Genomic DNA, 19,217 nt, shown 5'->3' with positions numbered 1-19,217 from the left:
CATGTTGCTAACTTTAGATAGTGATGGTGGTGATTATTTAGAGTGGGGAATACTCCTATTTGTTTTCCCTTTTAAATTTTCTTTCTACACCACTGATTAAGGGGGTATTCTTCTAGGTTAAATGTATCCATTATATGTCCCACATCAATGGCATCCATGTGGCATAGTTTTTAAGGTAGATACTTTTCTAATCCCTTTTCCATATTTGAGGACCATATCAATTACATATTTCCATTGTAGTTTCATAGCCATCAATTAAAGGGTTGATCCAATAAGGGTTGCCCTCTTTTTCTTTTTCTTTTTAAACTAATTATCATCCTATGATGATATTTTACCATATAAGTTGTCATTGATCTATGTGTATGTTTGTACAATTGATCTAAAATATTTGTTAGTCAAGGAAATGATGGTTTGTACAAGTTCAAACATACAAGGTCCTCCATATCTTCATAATCTATGGGCGGTAAGTTATCTTTTAAGAGAATCCATGATGGGCAACCTAAAATAGCTTTCCATAACTTTCAATGGTTTCATATTCAAATATAGTTCAATAGTTCAGTTTTTGAACGTACATACTATGAGGGCAACTTGAAGGTCGTACAAGTTTACCAAAAATTAAATTGCCTCATTATATATAGTCTAAAAGTTGTAGGATTTCATAACAATAATGAAGATATGCTCAATTTAAATGATATTCTTTAGTGTTTGGACTCAGACGTTTCCCTTAGCATTGAAGGTATATCCTCTGCTCATTAATCAATGCATATTTTTTATTGCTCCTTAATCACCATGAATTTGACTTCAACTTGGAGATTGTGAACTTATTTACAATAAGTTCAATGTATTTATCATTAATTAATCAAAATACCTTTGTCTTTCAATACTCAAGTCATTTCTCTATATTGGTATGACCGATTCTTTGCACTCATTGTCAAGGGGGTATCATCTTCCTTATTTAATCAAGCCCCATAATTAGGCCTTCCACATGGCATATATTCTTCATTACTCTCTCTCGTGGCAACCAAGGATCTAAGGTGGTGCCACACAGGCACCCTACTTAGATCTAGTAAGTGGATTGACTCTTCCACATCGAGGTGTACACAACAAGCTCAATCAACAGACCCATCTCAGGTGACACTAATACTATAGACCCACTATGGATCCATGGAAGCACTAGCATATTGAACATAGAGGCCTCAAATATTGTAATCCAACTCCTTGCAAGATGCTCAATAGTTACACACTGAATGTGACATGAATACAAGTCCCATTGTATTGCACATTGATGGAAACATTAGTTTTTTCTTAGGCAACGTCAATCCAGATCTGATGTAGGTTTTTCTCCACAATGGAACTGACTTAGAAAAATTGGTGATAATACCACAGTCACATTTAGTATTGATTTTGACCTCGAGTAGCAGAGATTCGATCTGTCAAGCATGCACACCAAAGGCCTAAGCCTTCTTTCAGTACCAATATGTTTCAAGCTCTAAGGTGATGATCCATGTTACAAGCTCCCCTTCGATACGAATTCTTTAGGTGCTCTAACATGTGGGTAGTTGTCTCCCACACATGCACACATAAAGCTCCACGTAGTCTTGGCCATGCAATTAGCTCCAGCATCAGATGTTACTTTCCCACATATGAAGGACCTTCCTTACATGTGCAACCTTGTTTTGATACCATGTTGGTTTTTCGGATCACTACAAATGTATTAAGCACTGCATGTCCGGTATGTGTTTCCCAATTGGCAACAATCACTTATTTATATTGATATTATATCAAAAGGAGATATGTCCCTTCATGGGAGAGTCTATTCATTAAAATAATAACAACATATCTCATATATATAATTTATTATTAGCTGATAGGCTATTTTATGTGGGAATGGACTCCCACTAGATTCTTCATGTCTCACACCGCAATTTAATTTCATGGCACCGGGAAAAAGGGTGTGCTCCACTTCCTCAAATTTCTATTCCCTTTGCCACACTCAAATTTAATTTGTATGCTAATACATCAATGCTTGTAAAAATATATATGATTTTACACATAAGAGTTTGGTTTTCATCCATACAAATATGATCTTTGTGCATAAAATTATCATCTTTATGTAACAAAATATGGTTTTTATATGTCAAAGAATCAACAGACACTCAAATTTCACCGTGCAGGTCAATTACACCATGAAATTATTCCTTAATGGAAAGGGACCCTGAGTTTGTCTTTACCCAACAATGGCAAAAACAGTGGTGATCATAATCAATAATTCAGGCCTTAAAGTTTTGTTGGTGTCTGTGATTTTCAATTGAACAACCATTCATGTCTTTATTAATGCCCAATTTTGTTGATTTTAAACGACTGATTTCATGAGTTGTGTATTTTTTTTTGTTGGAAAGCTAGAAGAAATCATGTTATTCCTGCTTAAAGAAATATACTTGCTTGTACAATTAGAAAGTGGTAATCATGTAGTAGGTGCCTCTCATAGAGAGACAACCATGAGAACATTTTTCATGGCTGATTTTTATATTGGTTATTTACGTTTACTATTTTTCACTTCCAAATTATATATGTTTGTCTATTGTTGTAGAAATTTTTGCACTCAATGGCTCTTGTTTTAATGAAAAAATATAATAATAAAATGTTTGAAAGTGCTCTAAAATAAATTAACTTGTTTAATTTTTGAGTTCTATCTACTATTCTAAGTATGCTCACAGTCACAAACTCAGCTGTACAATTAAATTGTATGCCCTATAATATATTATTCTATACTATTATATTATATGCTCTATTATATATTTTTCAACATATATCTACTATTGGCTCAACCATTGCACCTCGTATATATACATATACATACATGCATACATACATACATATATTTTCACTTAGTTTCATGGCTATCATATATATGTTAGAATGATTAGAATAACTAAGAGAGGGTGAATCAATTATCCTCTAGTCTAGATGTACCAATTTCAACTTTTGACAACTTCAAACAACTAAATCCAATTCATTAAATAGCTCGATCCATATAGCAACTTATCAACAATTTAACATTTTGTTTAGTATATGTATCAATTGTTAGGAAAATAAACAACTGTAAAAATAGCATGCACAAAATAACATTCACACAAGTAAATGACACTAGGATTTAACGTGGAAACCTAATTTGGAAAAAATTGCCAAGTAATATGCTACCAATTTTTCACTCTTCTGAAGTGAGCTTGGTTAAGAATGGACCTTGTTAAAAGTTATACAATGCATTGTTAAATATGACCCTATTAAAGAATTTAATCACCCTAGTAGGAGTGACCTTCTTAGAGGACTTTTAAACATTCCATTAGTGTTAGGAACCTGTGTGTTCCTTCTGTTTATTTTGTTAGAGTAGTGTTGTTGGACGCATATGCTTTGTAAGTCGTCCCGTGAGTATATTTTATTATCCCACATGCATAGGTAGTATTACTTTTCTAGATCGTACCCAGTATATAAGAATAGGTTGAGGCCCTTGATGGGCACGGACGAATTTATTGTATTGAGCTTGCTCAAAGGAGGTTACCCCCTCGAAGTGGCCTGCGATCAGTAGATTCATTCTGAGTTCTGCTATCACTTTGTATTCTGTTATTTCGAGCATTCTCACGATTTGCTATAAGGAGGTTCTTCACATCTGGTATTAGAGCACTCTCTTGGGCTCGCTGGGTGGAAATTACATCAAATTTTTTTTCTGTCGTGGCCTTCAGGTTCCTCTCACTTCTAATATCTCTTGTTATTGCAATAACTCTTTTCAGTTGTTCTGTCTGTGAGTGAATTTTTCTAAGTCGACTGTTCAAAAAAAAAAAAAAAAAAGAGTAAAAATTTTTCTGTTTTTTCGTCGTAGCTTCCTTGTTTGCTTTCTGTTTCTGCTCATACTTCCGCAGAACGTCTGCAATATCATTTCGCATACTTCTGTCCTTGGCGACCCAACCCCAAATTTTACATATCAAAGCCCTAAATCCCTCATTTATCTAATTTTAGGGTTTGCCCTATCTTTTTCACCTCTCATCCAATCGCCACCAAACTGAGCCACAAGATTCAATTCCTCATTTTGCTCCCTTATCCCTCTTGGACTGTTCGCCTCATTTCGCCTCCCTACCCTTGAAACCCTCATTTTTCTTTTTCCCTTGTCCCCAGATAGTCTCCCACCAACCGTCGAACACCCATTTCCTATATGAGTTTTACCCAAATCCAAGTTTGCCGTAACTAAAAAAGTTTTTGTTTCTCATCTTCTACCCATTTCAAAAAAAAAAAAAAAAAAAAAAAACCTTGTTTTATGGTTGTTACGCGTACAGGAGCAAAAATCATGGAAGAGGAAATTGCATCCCTCAAAACCAAACTTCAAGATCTGGATGACAAAATTCTGGGTCTTAACTTTCAGCAGTCAGCCATGAGCCGAAACCATTCAGGAGATACTGGGTCCTCTTCTGGCAATTTCCGTGGACCAAAGCTTGATTTTCCACGCTTCGATGGTTCTGATCCGACTGGATGGATCTATAGGGCAGAGCAGTATTTCAGCTTGCATAATACTTTGGATAACCACAAAGTCTCCCTTGCATCTTTTCATTTGGAACATGAAGCTCTTCAATGGTTCCGTTGGTACATCAAGGCTAATGTAGCCCCAACGTGGAGCGAATTGTGCACCCTCATTTTGGAGCGCTTTGGCCCTAGTTCCTTTGATGATTTCACAGGAGCACTCACTAAACTGCGTCAAATAGGCACTGTAAGAGAATACCAGACAGAGTTTGAAAAATTAGCTAATTACACAGAGGGCTTGTCTGATGAATTCTTCCGTAGTTGTTTTGTCAGTGGTCTGAAGGATGCACTTCGCTCAGAAGTCAAAATGTTTCGACCTACTACAATGATGGAAGCCCTTGGGTTGGCTAAGTTAGCGGAAGACAAGATTAGTGCTCTACAACGCTCCAGATCTAATTTTGTTCCATTCAGAAATACAGGTTCTCACAACCCTCCTGTCATACCAGCTCCCAGAACTACTCTGATCAAGCACTTGTCTAAAACAGAGATGCGAGTCAGGCGAGACAAAGGGCTTTGTTATAATTGTGATGAGAAATGGTCTCGGGGCCATAGATGTGTTCAGCAAAAGCTCTATCTCTTGGATGTGGATTCTCCACCGGAACTGGAAGAATATGTAGATGCTCAGGAAACAGTGGATGATGAGGTTGAGCCTCACCAGCCTGAACCTCCTTCACCAGAAGCTCCACCAGAGATATCTGTCCATGCTTTGGCAGGAGTCACTACTCCACAAACCATGCGGGTCCAGGGTTTCTTCAAGAAGATCCCTCTTACTATACTCATTGATTCTGGTAGCACTCATAACTTCATTGATCCACGAATAGCCAAACAGGCTGATTGCTTTATCCATCCCTGCTCTAGCTTTGAAGTCATGATTGCCAATGGGGGCACTTTACCTTGTAAAGGGAAATGTCGCAATGTGCGTCTCTCTATTGGAGATTATAACATGCGCTCTGACATGTTTGCCTTACCCTTAGGTGGTTGTGATGTGGTTTTGGGTGCCCAATGGTTACGCACTCTTGGCCCCATTCTCTGGGATTTTGCTGAACTTTGGATGCAGTTTTCAGCCGAGGGGCACCAACACACTTTGAAAGGCTTACAACCAGGGTCTCTCAGCATCATCAGTTCACACCGTATGGAAAAACTTCTTAAGAAGAATTCACATGGTGTCATCGCTCAGCTCCATTCCATTCAGATGCAGCCATCAGCAGTCTCTAGCACTCCTGCCGATCTCCAACACATTTTGGACAAGTATTCTGGTATATTTGCTGAACCTGTGGGATTACCTCCTTCTCGTCCAGAGGACCACCGTATTCAGCTCCTTCCTGGCAGTGTTCCGCCCAACATCAGGCCCTACCGCTACCCATTTCATCAGAAGACCGAAATCGAAATACTTGTCCGTGACTTACTGAAGCAAGGTATTATTCGCCCTAGTACCAGTTCCTTTTCTTCTCCAGTTTTGCTTGTTCGCAAAAAAGATGGGTCATGGCGACTCTGCATTGATTTCCGAGCACTTAATCATCTCACTATAAAGGACAAGTTTCCCATTCCAGTTGTTGATGAACTTCTTGATGAACTTCATGGGGCTCATTTTTTCTCCAAGTTAGATCTTCGTTCTGGGTATCATCAAATTCGGGTTAATGAGGAGGAAATACCTAAAACTGCCTTCCGCACACATGATGGTCACTATGAATTTTTAGTCATGCCCTTTGGCCTCACAAATGCTCCTTCAACATTTCAGGCAGTGATGAATAACATATTTCGACCATACCTCCGGAAATTCATTCTGGTCTTCTTTGATGATATCCTCATATATAGCAAAACTTGGGCTGAGCATCTCCATCATCTGGAGCTTGTCTTGCAACTTCTCTCTGATCATCAACTCTGTGCAAAACTATCTAAATGTGTGTTTGGCCAGGAGGAAGTGGAGTATCTCGGGCATATTGTTGCACACCATGGAGTGCGGGTGGATCCTACAAAAATAGATGCCATGAAAACTTGGCCGCATCCTAAAACTCTCAAGAGCCTTCGGGGTTTTTTGGGGTTGACTGGCTACTACTGCAAGTTTGTCAAAGATTACGGGAAAATTGCAGCACCATTGACAGCTCTGTTAAAAAAGGATGCCTTCTCCTGGACCCCTGTTGCTGAGACTGCATTTGAACAACTGAAACAGGCTATGTGCAGTACACCTGTTCTCGCGATGCCAGATTTTTCCAAACCCTTCACTATTGAGAGTGATGCTTGCGGCAATGGATTGGGTGCTGTTCTCCTGCAAGATGACCATCCTATTGCGTTCACTAGCAAAGCCCTCTCTGGTAAGAATCTAGCCCTCTCTACTTATGAAAAAGAAATGATGGCTATTTTGCATGCTGTACAGAAGTGGCGGCCATACCTCTTAGGGAGTCATTTTTGCATCAGAACCGATCACCAAAGTCTGAAATACTTCCTGGAACAACGGGTATCCTCTCCTACACAACAGAAATGGGTCAGCAAACTCATGGGGTATGATTATGAGATCACCTACAAGAAGGGTAAGGAGAATATTGTGGTAGATGCTCTTTCTCGCACATTTGATAATCAAGCTTCCCTTTCCGCTATTTCTATGCCCATTCCCAATTGGTTAGCGTCTGTTCAGCAGGGCTATGACAGTGACTCTTCTTTATCTCAAATCATTCACCAGCTAGCCAATAATCCTTCTGCTATACCACATTACTCTTGGGATGGTGCTTCTCTTCGATACAAGGGTCGGCTAGTGCTTCCTCAGAACCCAGCTCTACATCAGGCTATTTTTTATGAACTCCATGCTTCTCCTTCAGCAGGGCACTCAGGCTTCCTCAAAACTTATGAGCGAGCAAGGAGAAACTTCTTTTGGAAAGGGATGAAACAGACGATTCAACAGATGGTGGCTGAATGTGATACTTGCCAACGCCACAAGGGTGAAACGACCCTCCTTCCTGGCTTGCTCGAACCATTTCCCATCCCTACACGGATTTGGACTGATATTTCTATGGATTTCATTGAAGGGCTTCCTAAATCCGGTGGCAAGACAGTGATCTTGGTTGTGGTTGATCGTCTCTCGAAATATAGTCATTTTTGTGCCCTCAGCCACCCCTATACTGCCTCCTCTGTTGCACAAATCTTCATGGACCAGATATTTCGTCTTCATGGACTCCCTTCTTCCATTGTCTCTGATCGTGATGCAACTTTTACCAGTCATTTTTGGACTGAACTGTTTCAGAAAACTGGCACCAAACTGAAGATGAGTTCGGGCTATCACCCACAAACTGATGGTCAAACTGAAATTGTCAATAAATGCTTGGAAACTTATCTTCGTTGCTTCACTTCCGAACAGCAACATCAGTGGGCCAAGTGGCTTCCTTTAGCTGAATGGTGGTACAATACCTCTTACCACACTGCCTCTAAAATGACTCCATATGAAGCAGTCTATGGTCAGGCACCTCCAGTGCTCCTTCCCTACACTCCCAACAGCTCACCAGTCCAGGCAGTTGACATAGTTCTCCGCAGCAGGGATCAGATTCTTCGTACCTTACAGGATAATCTTCACATGGCCCGTAATCGGATGAAACAGCAAGCAGATCAACACCGTTCTGAGCGCTCATTTCAAGTTGGGGATATGGTTTTTCTTCGTCTACAGCCATACAAACAATCCTCCCTAAAGCTGAAAGGGCGTCATAAGCTGGCCCCAAAATTTTATGGGCCTTATAAGGTTCTGCAGAAGATTGGTTCAGTTGCTTATAAACTGGAACTTCCTCCTTCTTCCCACATTCATCCAGTCTTTCATGTTTCTTGTCTAAAGAAAGTTCTGGGTACCACTGTCAGAGCACAAACTACTCTCCCTGAAATGGATACGGAAGGATCCATTATCCTGGAGCCGGTGGCAATCATTGACCAGCGCACTCGCCAGCTTCGCTCTCGCTCCATCTCTGAGGTCTTGATTCAGTGGCATGGCATGCAACCAGAGGATGCTACCTGGGAACCCCTTCTTCAGATTCAACAACAATTTCCACACCTTAAGCTTTGAGGACAAAGCTTTTTTCTAAGGGAGAGGGGATGTTAGGAACCTGTGTGTTCCTTCTGTTTATTTTGTTAGAGTAGTGTTGTTGGACGCATATGCTTTGTAAGTCGTCCCGTGAGTATATTTTATTATCCCACATGCATAGGTAGTATTACTTTTCTAGATCGTACCCAGTATATAAGAATAGGTTGAGGCCCTTGATGGGCACGGACGAATTTATTGTATTGAGCTTGCTCAAAGGAGGTTACCCCCTCGAAGTGGCCTGCGATCAGTAGATTCATTCTGAGTTCTGCTATCACTTTGTATTCTGTTATTTCGAGCATTCTCACGATATTGCTATAAGGAGGTTCTTCACAATTAGAATGTCACCTTGATTAAAGGATTTACAAAATCAATGTTAGGTCAACCTTAATTAAAGGATTTTGGACTGATACAATGGTTAGAATGTAACAATAGGTTTGATTTGTGAAGTACATCTCACTTTAAAAATTCAGATCTTCATTCGCTTATCTGTTGGTTTATTGATTGGTCTTCATTAACATCTCCATCACTGATCTTCTTGGCATCTCCTCAAGTAATCACACTTCACAAACTCTTCACACTTCACCTATGTTGTTCTCCTCTTCATAGCTTCTCCTTAAGATTGCCAATATAAGGAACCAACATTACAAATCATTCATGATGCTTCCTTAAATAGGTAATTTTAAGCTTTTTTTGTTTAAACACCATCATCAATCTTAGGGTTAGGTCAAATTCATTGAATTCTTCAATCTTTTTGTTATCATTCTTCTAGGAACTTCTGCTCAAATCTTTGCCTTTGATCATGTAACAAACTCTTACCGTGCATTAAATATGCCAACTCATCAATCGTTATCTTCCACACGCTTTGACTAACTCAAAATTTCCAACTATGTCGGCCTCAAAATCAAATCTTTCTCAAACTATAACTTCTTTGTCACTCGGCAATCATTGTGTTCTTCAGCTCGGTCATCAATGTATAACTTGGTACACACTATACTTTCTCACTTGTCATCAACATGCTCGCTTGACTAATACTATGCTTGATCGCAACTACACTTCTTCATACAATTTCTCGACAATTTTGAAGTGTTTTGTTGGGCTTCTACTTAAGTTACTTAATCTTCTGTTTCACTTCCTTCATTGACCTTGCAATACTGATACTCGATCAAGCTTATCCTTATGACTTGTTTCAACTCTTAGCTTCATCCAGTTGTCTTCTACACTTCATGTATTGATTGAACAATACATTATCTTGTCAAGGACTAACTTATCAAGTGCCCATTGTATTTCCATGATACTTAGCACACATGTCAACTTAACCTTTCACTAGGTCATCTCATGATCACTTCTTTTCAAATCCTCTTCATCAATCAAATGATATGGCATTCTACACTGTTAGTAGATGTCTCTCTAGTAGGTTTGACACTCTGTCTTACTAATAAGTTTGACATCAATGACAACATAACAATTGCTCCAATTGTAGTTTCCAACAATCTCCCTCTTTGGCATTGATGACAACACCTACACCTCATATACATCACTTACTGTACTGGTTACCGTGCAATCCAAAAAGCTTCAACACTATATATTGTATGCTCCCTTTGTGTTTGACTTCTCTATTTCTCAGTTTCATTCTGATTCTCATTCAATCAACCTTAGGATGCTCCCTCTATCAATTTAGTACATACATTGTTGTATAGCAATCTCAACATATGTCAACCTCTTTAACAATAATCATTCTCTCTGATCTTCTCATACTCATCTCCCTCTTTATATTCATCCTTGTATGGAAACTCACTTGTACACTTCTCCCTCTTTATCTAATAATTCATACATTCTCTCCCTCTTTGACAACAATGCCAAACACATACCATACACATACATCTTCATGTCACTGCTCTAATTGATACAATAATATCATCTTTGCATAAACTTCTTGTAGCTTCTTCTAATCATAGTTTAGTGTCTTCCATTTCACACCTTTAGGCAACTCCTAAAGTGTGACTTCCTGCATCAATATTCATGGTATTGTGATTCTTACAGATTGATGCAATGTAGCATCTCTACTTAGTTTACTTCAAGAGCATCCTTGGATAGTGCTTTAGTGAATATGCCAGCTAATTGTTCCTTTGTGTTCTCATATTCCAATCTCACTTCTTTCTCTTGTACTAACTCTCTCAAGTAATGATACTTGATCTCAATATGTTTAGTCTTTGTATGCATCACAGGGTTCTTTGATATATTTATAGCACTTCTATCATCAGAATAAGTTACAAAACGTTCAATGATTTATTCATTCATGTCTTTCAACAATTGTTTGATACATACAATGTTTGAACAATTTAGTGTTATAGCAACAATTTAGTGTTATAGCAACATATTAAGCCTTTGTTGTAGATTATGAAATATAGTTTCACTTCTTACTTGTCCACGAAATCAATCTTCTACCCAAGAAGAAAGCTCCTCCACTTGTACTCTTTCTACCATCAACATTTCCTACCCAATCAACATCTGTATAAACCTTCAGTTCAAATTTGTCACTTCTTGTATAGCATAAGCCATGGTCTTATGTTCTTTTCAGGTATATCAATATCCTTTTTACTATCATCATATGATTCTCTCTAGGATTAGCTGAGAATCTAACAACAATTCCTACATCTAATGCAATGTTAGGTTTGCTATGTACAACATATTGTAGTTTCTCAATCATAGACCTATACAATGTTTGATTCACCTCAGCGGAATCATCATTCTTTAAAAATTTGCGTACAATCATCATTGATGTTTCAACGGGTCTTGAATCTTCCATACCAAAGGTCTTCAAGGTTTCTTAATATTTTCTTAATATACTTTGATTTTGTGATGAAAGTACATTTGTTCATCTGATAAGTTTGTAAACCAACAAAGAATTTAATCCCTCCAAACATTGACATTTCAAACTCTTTTTACATATGATCAGCAAATGATTTGCTTAATGAATCATTTCCTCCAAATATGATGTCATCAACAAAGATTTCAGCTAGCAATATCTTGTTTTTAGCTTCACTTTTCAGATAAAAGTTGTTATTGTCATTAGTTCTTGCAAAACCAATCTTCACCAAATAATTGTGTAACATTTCATATCATTCTCTAAGGGCTTGCTTTAATCCATATAAAGTTGTGAAACTTACATACCATATTCCTTTTGTTTGGATCAACAAATCTTTTAGGTTGTTCAATGTAGACTTCTTCCTCCAAAAATCCATTCACAATTGTAGATTTTACATCCATTTGGTACACTTTGAATCCTTTATAAGCAGCATATGCAAGCAAAGTCTTCACTCCTCCTAACCTTGCAATAGGGCAAAAGTTTCACCATAGTCAATCTATTCCTCTTGTGCATATCCCTTACAAACCAATCTTGCCTTGTTTCTTGTGACTTCACCTTTCTCATTCAACTTGTTTCTGAACACCTATTTAGTTCCAATCACATTTTTGTCTTTTGGTCTGGGTGCCAATGTCCATGTTTTTCTCTTCTCAATTTGCTCAATTTCTTCATTCATTGCCTTGATTAAATCTTCATTCACCAAAGCATCTTTTACAAATTTAGGTTCAAATTCACATAATATACATCTGTCATTTTTCGATCATCTTCTTTTCATGACTCATGAATCTTCATCTCCAATAATTTGATCTTGTGCATGATGTTTTTTCACATACTTTGCCAATATAGGTTCAAGTCTTGGTTCCTCTTGATGTTCTTCATTAGATTATGCATGTTCAGTATCTTCTATTGTCTCTGGCTGCAACGTGGCTTCCTCTATCTATTGTTCGACAATTACAGTCTGTGGCTTGTCTCCTATAGCCTAATGCTCAGCATAACTCTTTTGCAAAAACTTGGCAACCACCTTTTCTGGTTCAGGTAAGGTTGCTAGGTTCACCTTCATAGACATAGATAGACTTTTTATAATCTCTAGGTTGTTTCTTGCATTCTTCTTTATTTTTCTCTACATATTCATCAACTTTAGCATTTGCACTTTTCACAATTTTGTTAGTGTTAGAATTCAAACACTTATAAGCTTTGCTCTTAGTGCAATAACTTAGAAATATGCCTTCATCACTTTTAGCATCAAGTTGACCTTTTCTTGCATCTTCCAATATATAACATTTGCTTCCAAAGACAAATAATTCACATTTGTTGCATATCCATACCAGAGTTCAAAAGGTGTTTTGTTTGTTCCTTTCTTCACTTGAACTTGACTCAAATTATAGATTGTAGTGCTTACAGTCTCTCTCCAATACTTCTGTGAAACACCCTTCTCCATCATCAGTGTTTTTGCACAATTCATAATTGATCTATTCTTTCTTTCTTATATACCATTCTGGGATGGTGTCCTTGGTGCACTCATTTGTCTCTGAATTCCTTTGTCATTGCAAAATATATTTGAACTCATCCTAAATGAATTCACCACCTCTATCTAATCTCAGACATTTAGTCTTGTTTCTTTATTTCTCAACTGAAGCAAGATACCACTTTAAACATTTGAAATGCATCAGATTTTTCCTTAAGAAACAGCAGTCATCAATCTTGAAAAATCATCAACAAACAAAATAAAGTATTTATCACCATAATAGCACTCTATTCCAATAGGACCACATAAATCAGTATGAACCAACTCCAAATCTCATCAGAAGAAAATGTCTTGCTCTTGAAACTAGACTATCATTTTACCCATTTGATATTATTTGCACATCACTTTATTAGGTTTACTTAGTCTTCGTAACCCTCTTAACTCTTTTCATTTTAGTAATGCTTACCAAGTTATCAAAATTCACATGACATAGCCTCTTATGTCATAACCAAACATTTTCACATTGTGCAAATAGACAAGTATCTTCATATAGGTCCAATAGAACAAATTACCTTTTGTTTGCTCTCCACTTCCAACTAGTTCACCAGTTGCATCATAGATATTTGTCTTCTTATTCTAAAAATCAACTCTATAACCTATACTTATCAATTGTGTTACACTCAACAAGTTATATTTCAAACCATCAACCCAATATTTTCATTCAGTTTAATTGATCATTTACCTTTCACATAGCATGGTGCATCTTTAACAAACTTAACACTTCTTCCATTATAATGTTATAGCTTATCAAACTTACTTTTATCACCACTCAGATGATGTGAGCAACCACTATCAATTATTCATCTATCATTCTTACTCACGTGTGAGATCAATGCAATTTTCCCATTTTCATCAAAATCATATTTCATTGCAACATAAACAACTTATTCATCGTGATCATCACAATTAGTGTCAGAACCATCCTCTTCAACAATATAGCAAGACTTCTTACCTTTGTCATTTTAGTCTCGTCTTTGTTGGTCATGTAATCTCTCCTTCCTTTGTACTTTAAATGTTTCCTTTCATCCTTGTCATCTCTATCAAGGCATCTAGTTGCAATATGACCAACTTTGTTACATGTAAAACAAATAATATGAAGTTTACCTTTGTATTTGTCGTTTCCTCTAGGAAGTCTTCTTGCCAATAATGCTTCAAGTTCATCAAGGTCGTCGTCAAATCCATTGTCGCTTGCTATGTGTTTGCTTTTCATCTTTTTCTTAGATCCATCAAGGGTTGGTTAGGCTTTGAATGCAGATTCAACACTTGCAAGGGAGTAATTACCAAAATTTGATAATTCAAATGCAATAAGTCCACCAATCAGGCTATCCAATGTCAGATTATTACCAGGTGTACATCTCAGTTCTTGTATTGAAGATACTCTGATTGCATAGATTAGTATTGTCTAGTTTTTTACTGAGTGAATCACTTGTGGATCAATTCATTGCACCTTGTACAGTACATCATTTCCTTATATGTTCAGAGTAGTTAATTGATGCAAGTCAATACTATAATTTTCAAAAATATATATACATATATGTTGGCAAGCTTGACTACTTATCTTGTCTAGGTAATGGCAATCATTATCCCAGAAGGGACGGTCAAGTATGGTTTTATGGATGATCGTGACTGACTAAATACATCCTTGAATGCAATAAGCATGATTATCATTCAAAAATAGTCCTTGTGCAAGCGAACTAGAGGGATTCATTTGTAATAAAACTTTCAATTATTGAATTAAGAAAGATCGATTCACAAAAGCCAGTGTCCTAACCCCAAAAAAAAAAAACAATAGTTTTGTCCCATCTTGCCATAACCAGAATTCACTGAAGTCGAAAGCCTCGTGCTTAATTCACCTTTTATGTATACCATAAATCCCATATATAGATTTCATATTGCTATGTCGCGCTCGAGATCGTTTCCTCTGATCGTTCCATGAAGTCAAGGATACCATGAGACAAAATACTAGACCAACTGGAGCTGGCCACATGTCCCCTTTGCAGAGCTCATCAAAAATTGACTGCTCATCGTAAGTAAACCCCCATGAATTAGCTCGTCTCATGGCCGATCACCCCTCTAAATATACAGGACTAATTTTGTTGTAAAGTTGTGAAGGATTGAAACCAACGGTATCATCTGATTCCGGAATCAAGCATGTCCATCCAAGAAGTTTAGACATGACACATAATCAAAATAAAGCTTAGAAGGAACTCAAAATAAAAAATGAAAAACTTGAATCTAGTTTTTGGGCTAAGCTCGTTTGAGGTGTTAAAAGAATCTACTGCCTCGATGTGAAAATATATTTGTTTTCAGATAGAAACCCCACACATTAATAAGCATTTCAGTTTTAACAGAGGAAAATAGTAGAGATTGGTTCTATTAAAAACACGTGGCAAGCCCCCGAAAATTATATACAATCATTGGAAATAGCACGTCCTACATAATGTGCAATAAAAAGTTCCAAAGGTCATAGCTCAAGTTAATCACCTTACTTTTCACTATCAAATAGCCGTCACTACTAAATAAATCGATATAGAATCCCAATAACCTTGAGCTATTCAAAAGGCAGTACCGGATGCAAAAAGAGATGACCCTGGTAAATTAATCTAGTCTCTTGTAATTTAAATTGAGCTACAAACAACTAATATGTTGTACAAGCAGAATCTTTCTAAAACAAATGAACGGCATTTGGTGAGGATGAAAAACCAAGAACTGAATCAGATGACCCTGGTAAATTAATCTAGTCTCTTGTAATTTAAATTGAGCTACAAACAACTAATATGTCGTACAAGCAGAATCTTTCAAAAACAAATGAACTGCACTTAGTAAGGATAAAAAAACCAAGAAATGAATCAGAACCAACCAAGCAATGCAAGCAGTCTGGCCAAGTTGTATGAGATACATAGGCTAATAAGGAAATAGCATTATGATGAGGCCAGCTACACGGAAAAAAAATTAAAACAAAAGTTCTATATAACAAGCAGCTAACAAATGTCCAAATGGAGAAAGAATTACATCCTTGTGAAGATATTTCTCCCCGTACGTTGTATTTCCCTCTCAAAGCTAACAAATACATGATCCAAGTGGATAATTCAATACCAGATAATTAAACCAAGTGATATTGCTTCTGACTTCGACTTATTTTTCAGGTCAGAGATATACCATTTTGAATAGAATTGAAACCTGGGCATATTCCTATTTGACAATGCAGAGGGTCTAATACTCAAGGAGGCTATTTCAGTAAGGTCTAAAAAGTCTCTGGGGATATTTGGCAATGATGTGTGGTCTGGAAACCTATTGCAATTGATTGATAGTTACCAAGATTTAAAATTCCATGGTTCAAAATTCTCTCTCCTAAATACAACTTGGGGCCCTAAGACAGGCACAGGCTGAACCCAACATTCATATATTAATACCCTGTCTCAACCAGTAGACTACGATCCAGTAGACTTCTGCATCAGTGGTTATTCTAAAAGTCACAGAGATATGTAATATTACCTGGTTTTCAGAAACACTAAAATGTGACATGTATAATTGGTAGTGTAAGGGTAGAATTGATATGCTTTCCTCTTACCGCGACATGGTTGCTAACAGATGCTATCTTCTGACTACATAATGGCACTTAATTCCAACTATTTTCCTTGCAGAGACCAATAACAAGCACAGTTGCAAACTATTCCTTTAGGTCAACCAACAGGATATTTACATTATGTAATCCTCAATTTACTCTCCTTTATGGTGGTGGTTTTGACACCTGATACATTCTAAGTAGCAGCAGCTCACAAGTTTCCAGCAAAAGGGATGCATTATAATAATTCTGCAATATCAGGAGATAAGATATTGATTTCAATTACCAAAAGCATTTCTCTGCAATCAACGTGGCCAATCATCTGCTTCTGGTGTTTGGAGAAAAGCTACGATGCAAATAAGCAACTTCATAAAATAACTAGATGTAAAAGAAAATAGTACATACAAAAGCATTTCCCACAAAAAGACAAAATTTAGAAACAACTTTGCATGCTAGCATGATAATTAGGAGTTCAACAAAGATCTCAAGCACTAGAGTAACAACAATTTGCATTAACTATGGTGAAAAAGTATGTTGGAATATCCTATTCCTGAAAATTGATGTCCAAAAATTTCTTTTAAGTAAAACAAAATTATGGAATCTATTTTAAAAATATATATATGGAATCTATTAGAAACTCATAAAATTGATATTCTGAATCATAACCAACATGCCATGTTAGACAAGACATTCCCTTCAGATATAGTGAAGGTTAAATAGAGGCACCATTGCCTTTCAGAACTCAACCATTGTAAAATGATCCAATCAACCTGAAGGAATTCTAACGTCTGATACCTTGGGAAGCAAAAGTACAACATTTTTACTATTGAATCCGTTTGAGGCTCTGCAGCCTGCTCAGCTAACTAATGTTCATCACTGGCTGTTCTTGCCTACCAATCATCCTGAAGCATTCCCTTTCTTTCATATGATCCTTAACCACTGGTCAAATTTAGTCAGCCTTCTCATCTTCACCGTCTTCATCACCATCAGCTGTGCACTCATTGTCACTGTCACTACCTTGTGAGTCAGAACTTGCCTCTTCCTCTGTTGTGTTTCTTTGAGAATCAGCAATTGCCTCTTCCTTTATCTCATTACCTGCTGTGACAGCATTAGCCTCCTCAACTACCTTGTTACTTTGTGAGACAGCACTGGCCACCGCCTCTAACCTTTTGTGCTTTTTCCCAGCAAGATGTGAGTTAAAAACAATTTGGCTGTTACAAACTGTATGGCATAAGGTGCAAACCTTAAGCTCTGATATAGCAGTGCCTGCATCCAATAACCTTTGGCGTTTGGTATCTACATTATCTGCAGCTTTTGCTTTTTGTTTTCTTTTCCTCTGATTAGAAACAGATGCTTTGGCATCTGCTTCCCCTCCTTCATTTTGGTTCGTGTCTGGATGTTTCATCTCTCCTGTTACCGTCTGCTCCTGATCTGCTTGAGACTTGATATCAGACAAATCATTTTGCTTTGTTTTAGCACTTGTCTGGATACTAACCAAAGGAATATGCATGTTATTTTTATTATCTTTCTTCAGATTCTCGTCTATGATCCCTGTGCCTGGCTGCTGCACGTGCTTTTCATTTACTTTTTTTTGAAATGCCAGGAGCCCTTCCTTCATCTCTAATCGCCGTTTGTGCTTTCTTCCTTCACAGTGGGTCTCAAGAACTTCCTTTGAATTGCATTCAATCTCACAGATAGAACACCAACCAGGTCCTCCAGATCCACTGACAACAGGTTGACGGGGCTTTGGAGGCCCTGTCATGCTATTGTTTCTTCTAAAAGCTGGACCATGCTTGAACTGTGATCCCATTTTCTTTTTTGCAGTGCCCCTAAATCCAGAAGTCGGAACCTGAAATAAACTCCCAGAGGAACCAATATATAGTGAATTCATGTAGACTATTAATATCTTTTTGAAGTTCCTATATATAACTTACAGGCTACAGAGGAAAATGTGAACTTACTAATTGTAGTTATGCAAAAATTAAAATCCATGTCACAACTCCTATGCATTATCCCGAATAAAAAGTCAAACCTCAATTTATCTACAACTGACTCTGCACACTACAAGAAAATAAACGAAAATGGATCTTACTAAAAGCAAGAATGATTTTATAATCTCTTTTTTCAAGCTAGAGTGGCAATAATCGTCAAGGCAGGTTAACATACGAAAATACCATAATCAACACACTCAGTGTACTCCTAACTTGCATGTAATTACTTTTGCTACCCTTAAGGCTCCATTGCAGCATGTGCTATAGTAATGATCAAAAATTTTGAAGGAAAAATGATCATTATTTTGGAAGACAAAGTTGAGACCAAAGTAAAGCAGCCTAGCAAATAATTTAACTATATGTGATTTATGCATTAAAATAAGACCTATGCTCTTATGTAAATCACAGCTATTTACTACTCTGCATACTTTGAGAAAATTCACCTTAATTAACCTGCCATTTGTTACCTGGGTGCGCACCTATACCAGTTGCTCACTCATATGAGCAAAAATATTTTGGGGGAAAAATAGGCACACTAAAACTATAAAAAAAATTGTCAAAAGATGGGATATCTTAGGGATATTGAAATAAATAAATAAATGTGCAAAAAAGGAGAAAAATCTGTTATCATATCAATTTAAAGGCAT

The 19,217-nt window shown here is 37.2% G+C and overlaps 1 protein-coding gene across 1 annotated transcript in view; it reads right to left on the bottom strand.

Moving 5' to 3' along the window:
- Positions 1-17,183: 17,183 nt before the first annotated feature.
- The window catches only part of LOC149570392 (uncharacterized), a 55,515-nt gene continuing 53,481 nt past the window's right edge, over positions 17,184-19,217 (bottom strand). The window contains exon 2 of the mRNA XM_089823038.1: positions 17,184-18,428. Within this exon, the coding sequence (XP_089679164.1) occupies positions 17,529-18,428 (900 nt within the window). The 3' untranslated portion in view covers positions 17,184-17,528. The remainder of the gene's footprint in view (positions 18,429-19,217) is intronic.

The sequence above is a fragment of the Cupressus sempervirens genome, chromosome 3 (genome assembly GCF_028749045.1).
Source record: "Cupressus sempervirens isolate cs-2001-9-10 chromosome 3, ASM2874904v1, whole genome shotgun sequence".
NCBI classification, from domain to species: Eukaryota; Viridiplantae; Streptophyta; class Pinopsida; order Cupressales; family Cupressaceae; genus Cupressus; species Cupressus sempervirens.
Note: the sequence above shows the minus strand (reverse complement) of the source record. Positions and strands in the feature narration are given on the sequence as shown.